Consider the following 11760-nt stretch of genomic DNA (forward strand, 5'->3'; position numbering starts at 1 on the left):
GAGGGCATAGGTTTATGGTGAGAGGGGAGAGATACAAGAGGGTCCAGAGGGGCAATTTTTTCACACACACGGTGGTGAGTGTCTGGAACAAGCTGCCTGAGATAGTAGTAGAGGTGGGTACAATTTTGTCTTTTAAACAGCATTTAAACAGTGACATGGGTAAGGTGGCTATAGAGAGATATGGGCCAAACACGGGCAATTGGGACTAGTTTAGTGGTTAAAAACAAAGGGGCGGCAAGGACAAGTTAGGCCGAAGGAGCTGTTTTCATGCTGTAAACCTCTATGACTCTTAAGTTACAAGTTCATTCATTAATGATAATTTATTAGCTTGATAATTAAGTTCTTCATAGATTTTGGTAACATAATTCTTCATGAGTCAGGAATGTTTTTTTGAGAAAGATTACCCTGCAAACTGGTTGCTAACAATGATCCACTGTCTCTCAGGTTTTGCCAGGAATGTTTGCAACCCTGCCTCCAAGTTGTGTCACCTCTGTGTCCACTTTGTCGTATGCCATTTGACCCAAAAAAGGTGGAAAAGGCCTCTAATGTGGAGAAACAACTTTCTTCTTATAAGGCTCCCTGCCGAGGATGCAATAAAAAGGTAAGCAAAAGCAAACCAATTAATTTAGTATATTTTGGAATTACATTTTTTTAAAAATTGATTTCTAAAATGATATCCATATTTATTCAATGAAGGTTGAAATTCTAAAACAGTTTGTTGTCCTGTGCTGCAGTAGATGATCTACTTATGGGTTTGGAATCATCCACTATTTCCCATGTCTTTAGCAACATGTTGAAATGACAACAAAATTACTTATTTTGATATTTTCAGACGAATGAGGGGGGAATCTCATAGAGACTTTTAAAATTCTAACAGGACTAAACAGGGTAGATGCATGGAGGATATTCCCGATGGTGGGAGAGTCCAGAACCAGGGGTCACACTCTGAGGATACAGGGTAGACCATTTAGGATGGAGGTGAGGAGACATTTCTTCACCCAAAGAGCGGTGAGCCTGTGGACTTCACTACCACAGGAAGTAGTTGATGCCAAAACGTTGAATGTATTCAAGAGCTGGCTGGATATAGCATTTGGGGCGAATGGGATCAAAGGTTATGGGGAAAAAGCAAAATTAGGCGATTAAGTTGGAGAATCAGCCGTGATCATAATGAATGGCAGAGCAGGCTCGAAGGGCCAAATGGCCTCCTCCTGTTCCTATCTTCTATGTTTCTATAGAAGAAATGATGGAGACAGGCAGAGAATGTGATTTTGTTGCTCTGTTTTGTACAATTAGTGGAATAAATGGTGTCTGCCCTAGTCTAATGTTGCATATTATTGCATGACTTTGTGATACTATAAACCTTTCGCTACTCAAAGATTTTAATGTTGGGCATTTACCCTTCATTAAATTCTCCATTCAGTTTTTAATTGTGATTTCTAGCTACTTACAAACTCTTTGCTGCAGCTCCTGTAAATCCTGCAGTTCAGAAACATTAGGTTCAATCTTATTTTGCAGGCAGGGGCTGGGAAATTGAAGCCCTCACATTGCCAGGACAACAGTTTAATGACTTGGGTGTTGAGGAGTCATACTAACAGCTGTAAGGACATGGCTGATGGTAAATGCCAAGCTCTTCAATTCCCAGAAGAGGAACTTGGAACAACTGCCCTCAACTGTGTTCTTGCAATTTGGGGCGAAATTTTACACAGCCCTGTCGGGTGTGCACCTGACCCGGAAGCTCGTGATGACATCAGGTGCACGTCCCAACGCCATCATGTGCTCTTGATAATTTGGTTGGTGAGCACAGACACGGATCAGTAGCGCACCCGTCAACAATTAGGGAGCCACTTGAGAGGATTAATTCTGCAGTTAACAGGAATATTATGTTGCCTGCGTGATTTTTATGTCGGCACACGAGCAGGCAACCAATCCGCTTTTGCAGTTTTCACATCCAAGGACGGGGTAAAGGGAGGATTTTCACAGTGACCTCATTGCAATGTTAATGTAGGCCTACTTGTGACACTAATAAATAAATTTTTAACTGAAAGTTAGGAGTTTTGGAGGGTTCAGTGAGTGTTTCGTTTGGAGCATTTTCTCTGCATTCTTTGGAGGTTCAGCATATGTGGGGGAGGGAGGGGCAATTCTACCATCCCGCTGCGCTGCTTTTGTAGCACAAGGGGTCAGGAGACTCGAGCGGAGGCCGTTTCGCGGGCTCCCCGCTGGGCACCACGGCCTCCGCAATTCTCTAGCGGCCGTCAGCTCTACATCAGAAATAAGCGCGGGGCTGCATAAATTATGATAATAGTAATTTACATCTCTTTTAAATGTCATTAGCTGGCCCGAGACTGAAGTCTCCCCCTCCCGCCCCCTGCCAGGAGTGTTTCACTCCAGCGGGGTTTAGTATGGCTCCCCTCGTGCGGGAAGCTGGCATAGGGCAGTGCCATGGGGGGGGGGGGGGGCCTCTGGGAGATGATCGGTGGGGATGGGGAGTTCCGCCTCCGATCTGCACTCGAGCTGAGTGACACAGTGAGGGCGGCCAGTGATCGGGACTGGCCATTGGGGTTGCGGGGGGCGAGCGGGCGGGGGTCAGGGCTGCTGGTTTGGGGGCGATGGATCAGGGTGGCTGGGGTTGGGGGGGGGGGGGGTGTCGAGGCTGGCCCAGACATGTTCGGCGGGCCAGTGATCGGAATGTGGGGGGAGTCCCCGCCTGCCAGCGATGCAGGGGTCATGGGGCTGGCCAGCGATCAGGATGCCGGCAGTGCAGGGCCACTGCGCATCCTCCAATCTCGGCGCTGACAGATTGGCGCAAGAGCAGTGGCCCGCTCAGCACTGTGCTTCCGGCCTCTCCAGCGGGAATAGGCTCCACCTGCTGATTTTCAGCGTGATTCACGCTGAGGCTCTCTGCAGTGCACAGTGTGTGGGAGATTCATTTTGAAACTTCTGCTGAAAAAAAAGCTTGATTTACTCCAGTTTTTATGCGAATTCGACACTCAGAATTTTTTTGGGAGAATCACCACCATAGTCTGGAGCTTTCAGGACATTGCTGTTCTCTCACATTGGAGATTTGCATCCCTCTGGCACCCTTCGTGCACAGGTCAGCCCCATTTGCATTGCTGCAGATGAGTATAGCGTACTCAGCAGGGAGATCCTCATCTGAGGAGGAGAACGGGACAGAGAGAAAGAGAGAGAGAGAGGAGCCCAGGTAGTTGCAGGCATCACCTTAAAGCAGAGGCGCAGGCACAGGGTGTTCAAGGCCAACAGGTATTGTTGCTTGATTAGTAATCCAGAGACCCAGGTTAATGCTCTGGGGACCCAGGTTCAAATCCCACCATGGTAGAATTTTTTTAAAAATCAATAAAATATCTGGAATTAGCAGTCTAGCAATGACCATAAAACCATTGTCGATTGTCGTAAAACCGATCTGCCTGGACACCACCGCATATGTTTGCTGTATCTTACTTCAAACTTCAAAACCCCATGCCATTAACCTTATGCGCAATGGAAGTGGATGTACAAATGGATAATGGTTAACTATAACACTTAGAAGAAACTATCTCAGGTAACAATTAATATTCATAACTTGCTTTATGAAGCCCACAATAATGCATTGGGATTCACTCATAAATTCATTTTTTAGATAACCGAAAGGCGAGACAATTATTTGCGAAGCTTCTAAGTTCTTTTGTCTGCTGTTTCATGGTTTTTGTTAAATTTCCAAGGAGTTTGCAGGAATCTTGTACTTCTGCTCGCTCATGTTCTGAAACTGCTTTTGCTGCTTGCGCTCAGGTGGAGATGGACGCCACACCAAGGTTCCTGGCGTTCATCAGAAGGTTCAATTTCTACGAAGCAGCAGATGTCATTAACTGGGACCCATTTTACCCATTGATAATACAGATTCTCCAGTGATTTGAATTAACCAATAGGTTTTATAATGGGGGGACATACTCTGCCTGATTTTGATTTCAGTTAAGAGCCACTGTACATTTCATGTCACTTATGAATTTCTGAAGAGATACCGGATTATTCAAAATGTCTATCAGATATATAAAACCCAATGTTTGTTGCACTAGGTGACCCTGGTGAAGATGCGGACACATATTTCCTCCTGCAATAAAGTTCAGGAGCAGATGGACAACTGTCCAAAGTTTGTACCTGTTGTTCCTACCACGCAGCCCATTCCCAGGTAAGGAACCGGCAATGTAAATTCTGCAAGAAAATCTTTGAAAATAAGCCACTCTTCAAGTTTGCAAACTGTCATGACACCCCAGATCAATTTAAAAGCACTGAATTGAACCATCAGTGATGACTGAAACTCATTTACACAGTACGTGCATTAATTTTCAATCACAACATTACTTTAGTGTTTTGCAGAAGAAGTCTACTAAACTATTCTCGTGTGCACAATTCACTTTTTGGAAAACATTTTTAAAAGCTATTGGATCTTCAGAGATGATGTAAAAATAACCTATGAGATGCTTGCATGCAGCACAATGTAAATATGAGTATTCTTAAGAAAATCCTCCGTCAGTAAAATAACTGTCTTATTTCATTATGAATCTTTGATAAAGCATATATTCCTGGACTTGCAAAAGCAATTTCAGATTATCTCTTGACAAGGCAAGAGTAATGGGGAAAAAAAGATGTGATTTCAGATCAGTCGCTGTGAGATGGTTGCATGAATTCCTTCTTTCCAAAGAGCAAACCTGAGGTTTGATTTTAGCAGCTGTGATGGTTTCTGAGTGGAGTATTCGGAGATTTGCCTTTTCAGGCGGACTCAGCAGGTTTTTGGGAGAGAGAGCGTGTTAAATATTCCTCATTAATTCTGCAGTTGCAGCATTTGCAGATTGTCTGGACTCTTTCGGCAGAACAGCAGTTGATTTCTTCTTTGTCCTCCCTTGGCCAAGAACCCTCTCTGATGTTGTCTCTGAGTTTTTCTCGGGGTTCTGCATCCTGTTTCTCAAAATGGCTTCTTAGCCTCTTCTATACATGGCTGCTGTGCTAATTTTCAAAGAGTCATTGTCCAAAGAAGTTAATTATGTTGTTGTCCTCTGAAGTCGCTTCCAGTCTCCTGTTCCCTTAGTGGCAAAAGGACTTTTTACACCTTTTAGAAGATTCAATGGACATCCCTGGTGGGATCATTGCATTTTAACGATTCTTCATAACTAGCTGTAGGGATACAAAGCTGACCAAGTTTTAACAACGCAGAAAGGTGCCACGTTGCCCGTCCATACTTCCATTCTGTACAAGACTTTTAAGCTCAATGTAAAGGTTTATAAACAGAAATGTACCTTGAAAACCGTTGTTCTTAAAAAAATCTGTAATATCAATTACACATTTGTGACACATACACTATGACTTTTGATCGCTGATGTCAAACTTTTAACAGAAACAAAACAATCTTAAAATGCTATGTTGTTCTAACTGCAACATAAAACTGACCACTGGATTCCAGATGCTTCCCAATCAAAAATGAAGTTCTGAATGACCTTTGAGTTCGTGCTTTAGGTCCACCTTCAAATAATATGTTGTGTGTTATGTGATATAATGTTCCTGTTCTTCCAAAGTAGCATGTCGCTTTGAGAGATGTATTTAAGATTATGAAGGGGGTGGAGAATGCGGATTCAAGCCAGATTTTCTGTTGTGTATTCAAAAACAAGGTAAATAGTTCAAAATTAAGAAATTTGGGCATTTTTCAGTAAATGGATGATAAACGTATGTATCAGATAACTAGCAAGTGTGGTGGAAGAGAAAACTAAACTATACTTGATAAGTTAATCTCAACAAGTAGAATTCAAGATAATTGGGTTTAGAAACCTATCAAGGTAATAATGTTGTGAGAAATTGAATGGGTAGAGTAGGTGGACTGATGGTTTAATCTTACCTGAAAATTGTTACTATCTATAAAAAGTGCATTTTTATAGCATCTTTAACATAGTAAAATGTCCCAAAGTACCTAGCAGACATGACAATCTATCTTTAAACAATGATGAGAAAACTTCTAGGAAAAATAATTGAAAATAAAGGTGGTGGTAAATTTTGAGAAACCTTTAATGGGTTGGGTGCGCAATATCAAATGAAAGAAATATAGGGGGAGCATGCCAGAGATCTGCTAGGAAACATAACAGTATTTTTAATACAGCAATTCATTTGCAATGGGATAGATGTTGCCATGTGTTTCTATTGTGCTTGTTTTGGGATCAGTGAAATCAGATGTGCTTGAAACAGATAACGCAGCTAGCTATTCTCCACTAGAGATCTTTTACTTTCCTCCTTTCCTGTCAAGTACAAGACAGAGCCAATCACTATTCTTGACCTAGCCAACTTGCTGGGTCACTTTGGTGAAGGTACGTTTACTAAAGCAAATTTTGTTCTCCTCCAGTAATATTCCAAACCGTTCCACGTTCGTCTGCCCATACTGTGGGGCACGAAACCTTGACCAACAGGAATTAGTCAAACATTGCATGGAAAATCATCGCAGTGATCCCAACAAAGTGGTAAGTCCTTAGTTTCTCATTTCATACCCAAACCAGGATAATTAAGAGTTGAAGTTTTATGATGCATCTACAATTAAAAATCTTGGGCAGGGCAGGGCATGTACTTTTCAAGCCTTACATCTTGTGTTGCAATTTTAGTTATGCCAACTTACTGTTACTAGCTACTAAGTCAATATTTCCATTTAATTTTGCTATCAATGATTTGGTTACAAGTACTGAACTCTAGATGGCTCTGTGGAATAGATTTTTATAGTTTCTTAACTCGGTTGCTGTCTTGTATATTAAAAAGATATATATTCATCAACTGACTTTAGATGATGCCACAGTATCTGGAAACTAATTCTACAAAGTTAGCTCCCACTGTAATGAATTTATATCAGAAAAATTGCCACACATTTTATAAAACATTATAAATGAAAAGTGAACCAAAAGCTAAACCATCTCATACACACCTTAGTTTATTTGGATAATATTTGCAGAAACTTCCCCTATTTGAAAAGGGAAGTTATGGAGAGGAGAGTGAGAGGGGATGATGTATCTGTTCATGGCCTGTTACTGAAAGCAGGGTAAGTTGGTTGAGGAGAATGCATCTTGCACTGCTAGTGCTTTGGGCGTGCCTCTGTCTAGTCAGCAAACCCAGCGTAAAAGAGTAACAAACTACTAGAAACAGCAAGAAGAATAGAATGGTACTTATTCTTTTATCATCCAACTCCTTGATTTTGTTTTTGATCACTTATGTGAGTAGGTATGTCCAATTTGTGTGGCAATGCCATGGGGAGATCCGAGCTACAAGAGTGCCAACTTTCTTCAACACTTGCTTCACAGGCACAAGTTCTCCTATGATACATTTGTGGTGAGTATGAGTTCTTTAACATGGAAAAATATCTTTTGGAACGCTGCAATGGCTCCGTTTGTAATGGCACCTTATATGTAAATTCATTGAACCAGAGAGATCAGAATGCAACATGTTTGATTTGCAGTCTCTGCCCAGTTAGTTGATTGATGCCAAGATTGAATTTATGATGTGGAGTTGCCGGCGTTGCACTGGAGTAGGCAATAGGAAAGAAAATAGAAGTTGCAATGGGAAAATTTAGCTACCCCACTCCTGATTAATTTCTGGAAAGTGCACAGGTGTGTAAATATCAGGTGAGGAAGACCGGATCGGATTCAGCTGTGACTTCCCATCTCGCACCTTCAGAATGCTCAGTGTTTCGGGTCATGTAGGTTATACATTTTCCGTCAGCTATTTTTAAAATGTAACATTTCATAGTGTGCCACTAATATGGGTTTGGCCGACTGGTTTTAAACTGCTTCCTTCGAATTGAATCAAGTAGCTGCTAAAGAAATGGCAAACTGGACCAAAACCAGGACAGCAGAATGGAAAATGTAGGATCGAGGCCATCTAGGGGATGGAGAAACGTCCAGAGACCTGGTTCAGTTGGCGGCTTAGCTATTAAACATAGCTGCAAAGTGGGATGCAAAAGAACATTTATTTGTTTGTTTACTTAATTAAATGATGACTAGCTTATTGCATTAGTTCCATGAGTAGCCTGTGAAATAAAGACCAAGCTGTGAACTTCTGTCTTATACATCCGTCATGCCATGTTAGATTATACATGAATAAGGCAAATTGTCTCAGCATTTCTTTGGTCGTGTAGTCATTTATTACGGATCAAAATGTTTCAACTGTGGTTATGTTTTGGTTATTTTTCGGCTGGTTTTAACCTTTAAAGATATTGTACAGTTTGAACCTATACGTGGCTGTTCTTTGTAAATTTCTGTGATTTCTGCTTTCAATCTTCTGTTCACTTCTTTTGAGAGATTTTGTGAATTATGCTCCTAATTTGAGAGGGGAGGCACAATTCCTCTGAATGCATTGCAACAAAAATAGTAAATGTGTTCTTTATGAAAAGATTTGTAACTTTGCTACACATGCTGCTCTGATGGTACCTTCCTCGATATAACAGGGTGATTTTCTACTGCTCCCCCTCTCCTCACATGCACATTCACTTAAAATTTATATGTCTGATTAGTATAATAGGGTGATTCCTTTGCTTCTGTTGTGGGAGAGCAAATCATACTTGTATAATATTCATTTTCTACCTGTATGAACTAAAATACTTCAAATGCTAGAAGTCTGAAGTAAAAACTGAGTATGCTGGAAGTAGATCATCCAGCATTTTGTGGAGAGAGAAACAGAGTTAACATTTCAGGTTAGTGCCCTCAAACTTAAAACTTGATAAAAGGTCATTGACTTGAAATGTTTATTTGCTTCTCTCTGCATCAATGAATATAAGAAATGGCGGCTGCCCCTTCAAGCCTATTCTGCTGTTCAACAAGATCATGGCTGATCTACCTTAACTCCACCTTCCCACATTATAACCCTTAATTCCCTAAATATCCAAAAATCTGACCATTCCCGTTTTGCATCTACTCAACAATGGAATAGCCATAAATCTCTGAGGCAGACAATTGCAAAGATTCACAACGGATTGAGTGAAGAAACTTCTCTGTCCTAAATATCCAGACAGACTGTCTTGTCTGGAGACAATACACATCTTTTTAGCCTGCCTTGATGCTCTCTCCACTCACGTTGTTTGTATCTTAAAGACTTGATTAGCTGTAAGTATTCACATTCCAACCATTATTCATGTAAATTGAGTCTGTGTCTTTATATGCCCTGTTTGTGAACAGAATTCCCACTCACCTGAAGAAGGGGCTTGGAGCTCCGAAAGCTTGTGTGGCTTTTGCTACCAAATAAACCTGTTGGACTTTAACTTGGTGTTGTTAAACTTCTTACTAGATTCTCCAGCCAGGGAAACATTTTCTCAACAGTCGCCTGTCAAGCCCCTAAAATTTTAGTTAGATCACCTCTCGTTCTTTTGAACTTCAGTAAATATGCTGCCAGAGCTGCTGAGTATTTCCAGCATGTTTGGTTTCTGTTACTCATTTTCTACCACGAGGTTTCAGCAAGGGGAAAAGTATAGAGGTGGTCAGGGTCCACAGAATAAATGTCAGTTTGTACTGGTGGCATTGTTCTGACTGAGTTTACTTTGTTCTGAAGAAAAGTCTCACTTGTACTCTGCTTGGGTAATACAGTTAAACAAAAGAATAAGCTCAATAATATGCAACTACCAATGCAATACACAGAATAAAACAGTGCAACATCTTGAATTATAATATAGTGCAAATGACCTATTATAAAACATGCTTTGGAAACATTGGTCATGATTTATGGTTTAATATATTTGCATTTGTAAAATGGTCAAACACTGGCATCAGCTGTATTTAATAAAAATAGAGGAAAATTTCTGCTGTTTAGGGTCTACAATGTAGAAAAATTGTAAATGTGCAAACAACAATTCTTTTTTCATTGCAATAAAAACAGCTGAAATCTTCAGGGTAAGTATTTGCAATTAATCTGAATTTGACTGCTCAATATTATTTGCAGTGAAATAAATCAGACTTTACAGAGTGGCACATGATGGAGATGATTTAAAGTTTTTTTTTTAGTTTATTTATTGGTGTCACATGTAGGCTTACATTTACACTGCAATGAAGTTACTGTGAAAATCCCCTAGTCGCCACACTCCGGCACCTGTTCGGGTACACTGAGGGAGAATTTAGCATGGCTAATGCACCTAACCAGCCCGACTTTCGGACTGTGGGAGGAAACCGAAGCACCCGGAAGAAACCCATGCAGACACGGGGAGAATGTGCAAACTCCACACTCCACCCAAGCCGGGAATTAAACCCAGATCCCTGGTGTTGTGAGGCAGCAGTGCTAACCACTGTGTGCTGCCCAAGTAATAGTAATGTCAGGAGGCGTAAACGGGGATGGACAGATTTTTGGGTACTCGGGGAATTATGAGTTATAATGTGGGAAGGTGGAGTTAAGGTAGATCAGCCATGATCTTGTTGAACAGCAGGATAGGCTTGAAGGGGCAGCTGTGATTTCGTATATTCATTGATGCAGAGAGAAGCAAATAAACATTTCAAGTCAATGACCTTAAATCAAGTTTTAAATTCAAAGGCATTAACCTGAATTAACCAGTGGTTAGCACTGCTGCGTCTCAGCGCCAGGGACCAGGTTCGATTCCCAGCTTGGTCACTATCTGTGTGGAGTCTGCGTGGGTTTCTTCCGGGTGCTCCGGTTCCTTCCACATCCAAAGATGTGCGGGTTAGGTGGATCGCCCATGCTAAATTCTCCCTCAGTGTACCTGAACAGGTGCCAGAGTATGGCGGCTCGGGGATTTTCACAGTAACTTCATTGCCGTGTTAATGTAAGCCTACTTGTGACTAATAAATAAACTTTACTTTAACTGAAATGTTAACTTCGTTTCTCTCTCCATAAAACGCTGAACGATCCCCTTAGTAGAGGGGTCAGTAGCCAGGGGCCATAGCTTCAAGGTAATAGGCAGGAGATTTAGAGGGGATTTGAGGAAACTTTTTTTCACCCAGAGGGTGGTGGAAATCTGGACCATCTGCCTAAAAGGGTGGTAGAGGCAGGAACCCTAATAACATTTATGAAGCTATAGCATACATGGCTACGGACCAAGTGCTGGAAAATGGCGTTAGAATAGAAAGTGCTTGATGTTTGGTGCAGACACAATGAGCCTCTTTCTGTGCTCTGACTCGACAACCCTTTACCACCCAACTACCCATTCTAACATGACTATCTCCCCCACCAAACAACTAAACACCCCCTCTCCACACACTTCACCCGGCCAATGTTTCCAAAGCCTGTTTTATATTGCAGCATTTGCACTGTATTATCATTTAAAATGTACTGCTTTATACAGTATGCAGCACTGGTGGCTGCACATTACTGAGTTTATTTTTGGCTTAACTAAATTACTAGCGCAAGCAGAGCACAAGTGTGACTTTTCTTCAGAACAAAGTAAACCCAAACATAACAATGCCACCAGTACAAAATGATTCTGTGGACTTCCATGTTTTGAAAATGAAGCAATGGTCATTTACTGATCTTATTCTTGCGATATTTTATTTTGGTATAATTCAATTTTTCACTTAACGTGGATGAGATCAAACACTGGGAGTTGTGAACATGACACAGAGTTCTGATGTCTAAAGTCAATCTATGGGTACCTAGCTTTAACATGCAACAATTTCCAACATATAAAGGCAGCTAAGAGTTAATCTAAGCACGGAGGCATATGATTTGGAAATATTTTATTATTCAGCAAAGCTTGCACCTTACAGGGCTGGAATAATCTGCATTTTTAAAATTTTCTATTTTTGATTTCAG

The 11760-nt window shown here is 41.1% G+C and overlaps 1 protein-coding gene across 1 annotated transcript in view; it reads left to right on the forward strand.

The window, feature by feature from the left end:
* Nucleotides 1–11760, forward strand: part of rnf166 (ring finger protein 166) — a 51641-nt gene that overhangs the window by 36111 nt on the left and 3770 nt on the right. The window contains exons 2-5 of the mRNA XM_078210697.1: nucleotides 445–601; nucleotides 4068–4180; nucleotides 6377–6491; nucleotides 7237–7344. Coding sequence (XP_078066823.1) covers nucleotides 445–601; nucleotides 4068–4180; nucleotides 6377–6491; nucleotides 7237–7344 — 493 coding nt within the window. The remainder of the gene's footprint in view (nucleotides 1–444; nucleotides 602–4067; nucleotides 4181–6376; nucleotides 6492–7236; nucleotides 7345–11760) is intronic.

The sequence above is a fragment of the Mustelus asterias genome, chromosome 4, assembly GCF_964213995.1.
Source record: "Mustelus asterias chromosome 4, sMusAst1.hap1.1, whole genome shotgun sequence".
Classification (NCBI taxonomy): Eukaryota; Metazoa; Chordata; class Chondrichthyes; order Carcharhiniformes; family Triakidae; genus Mustelus; species Mustelus asterias.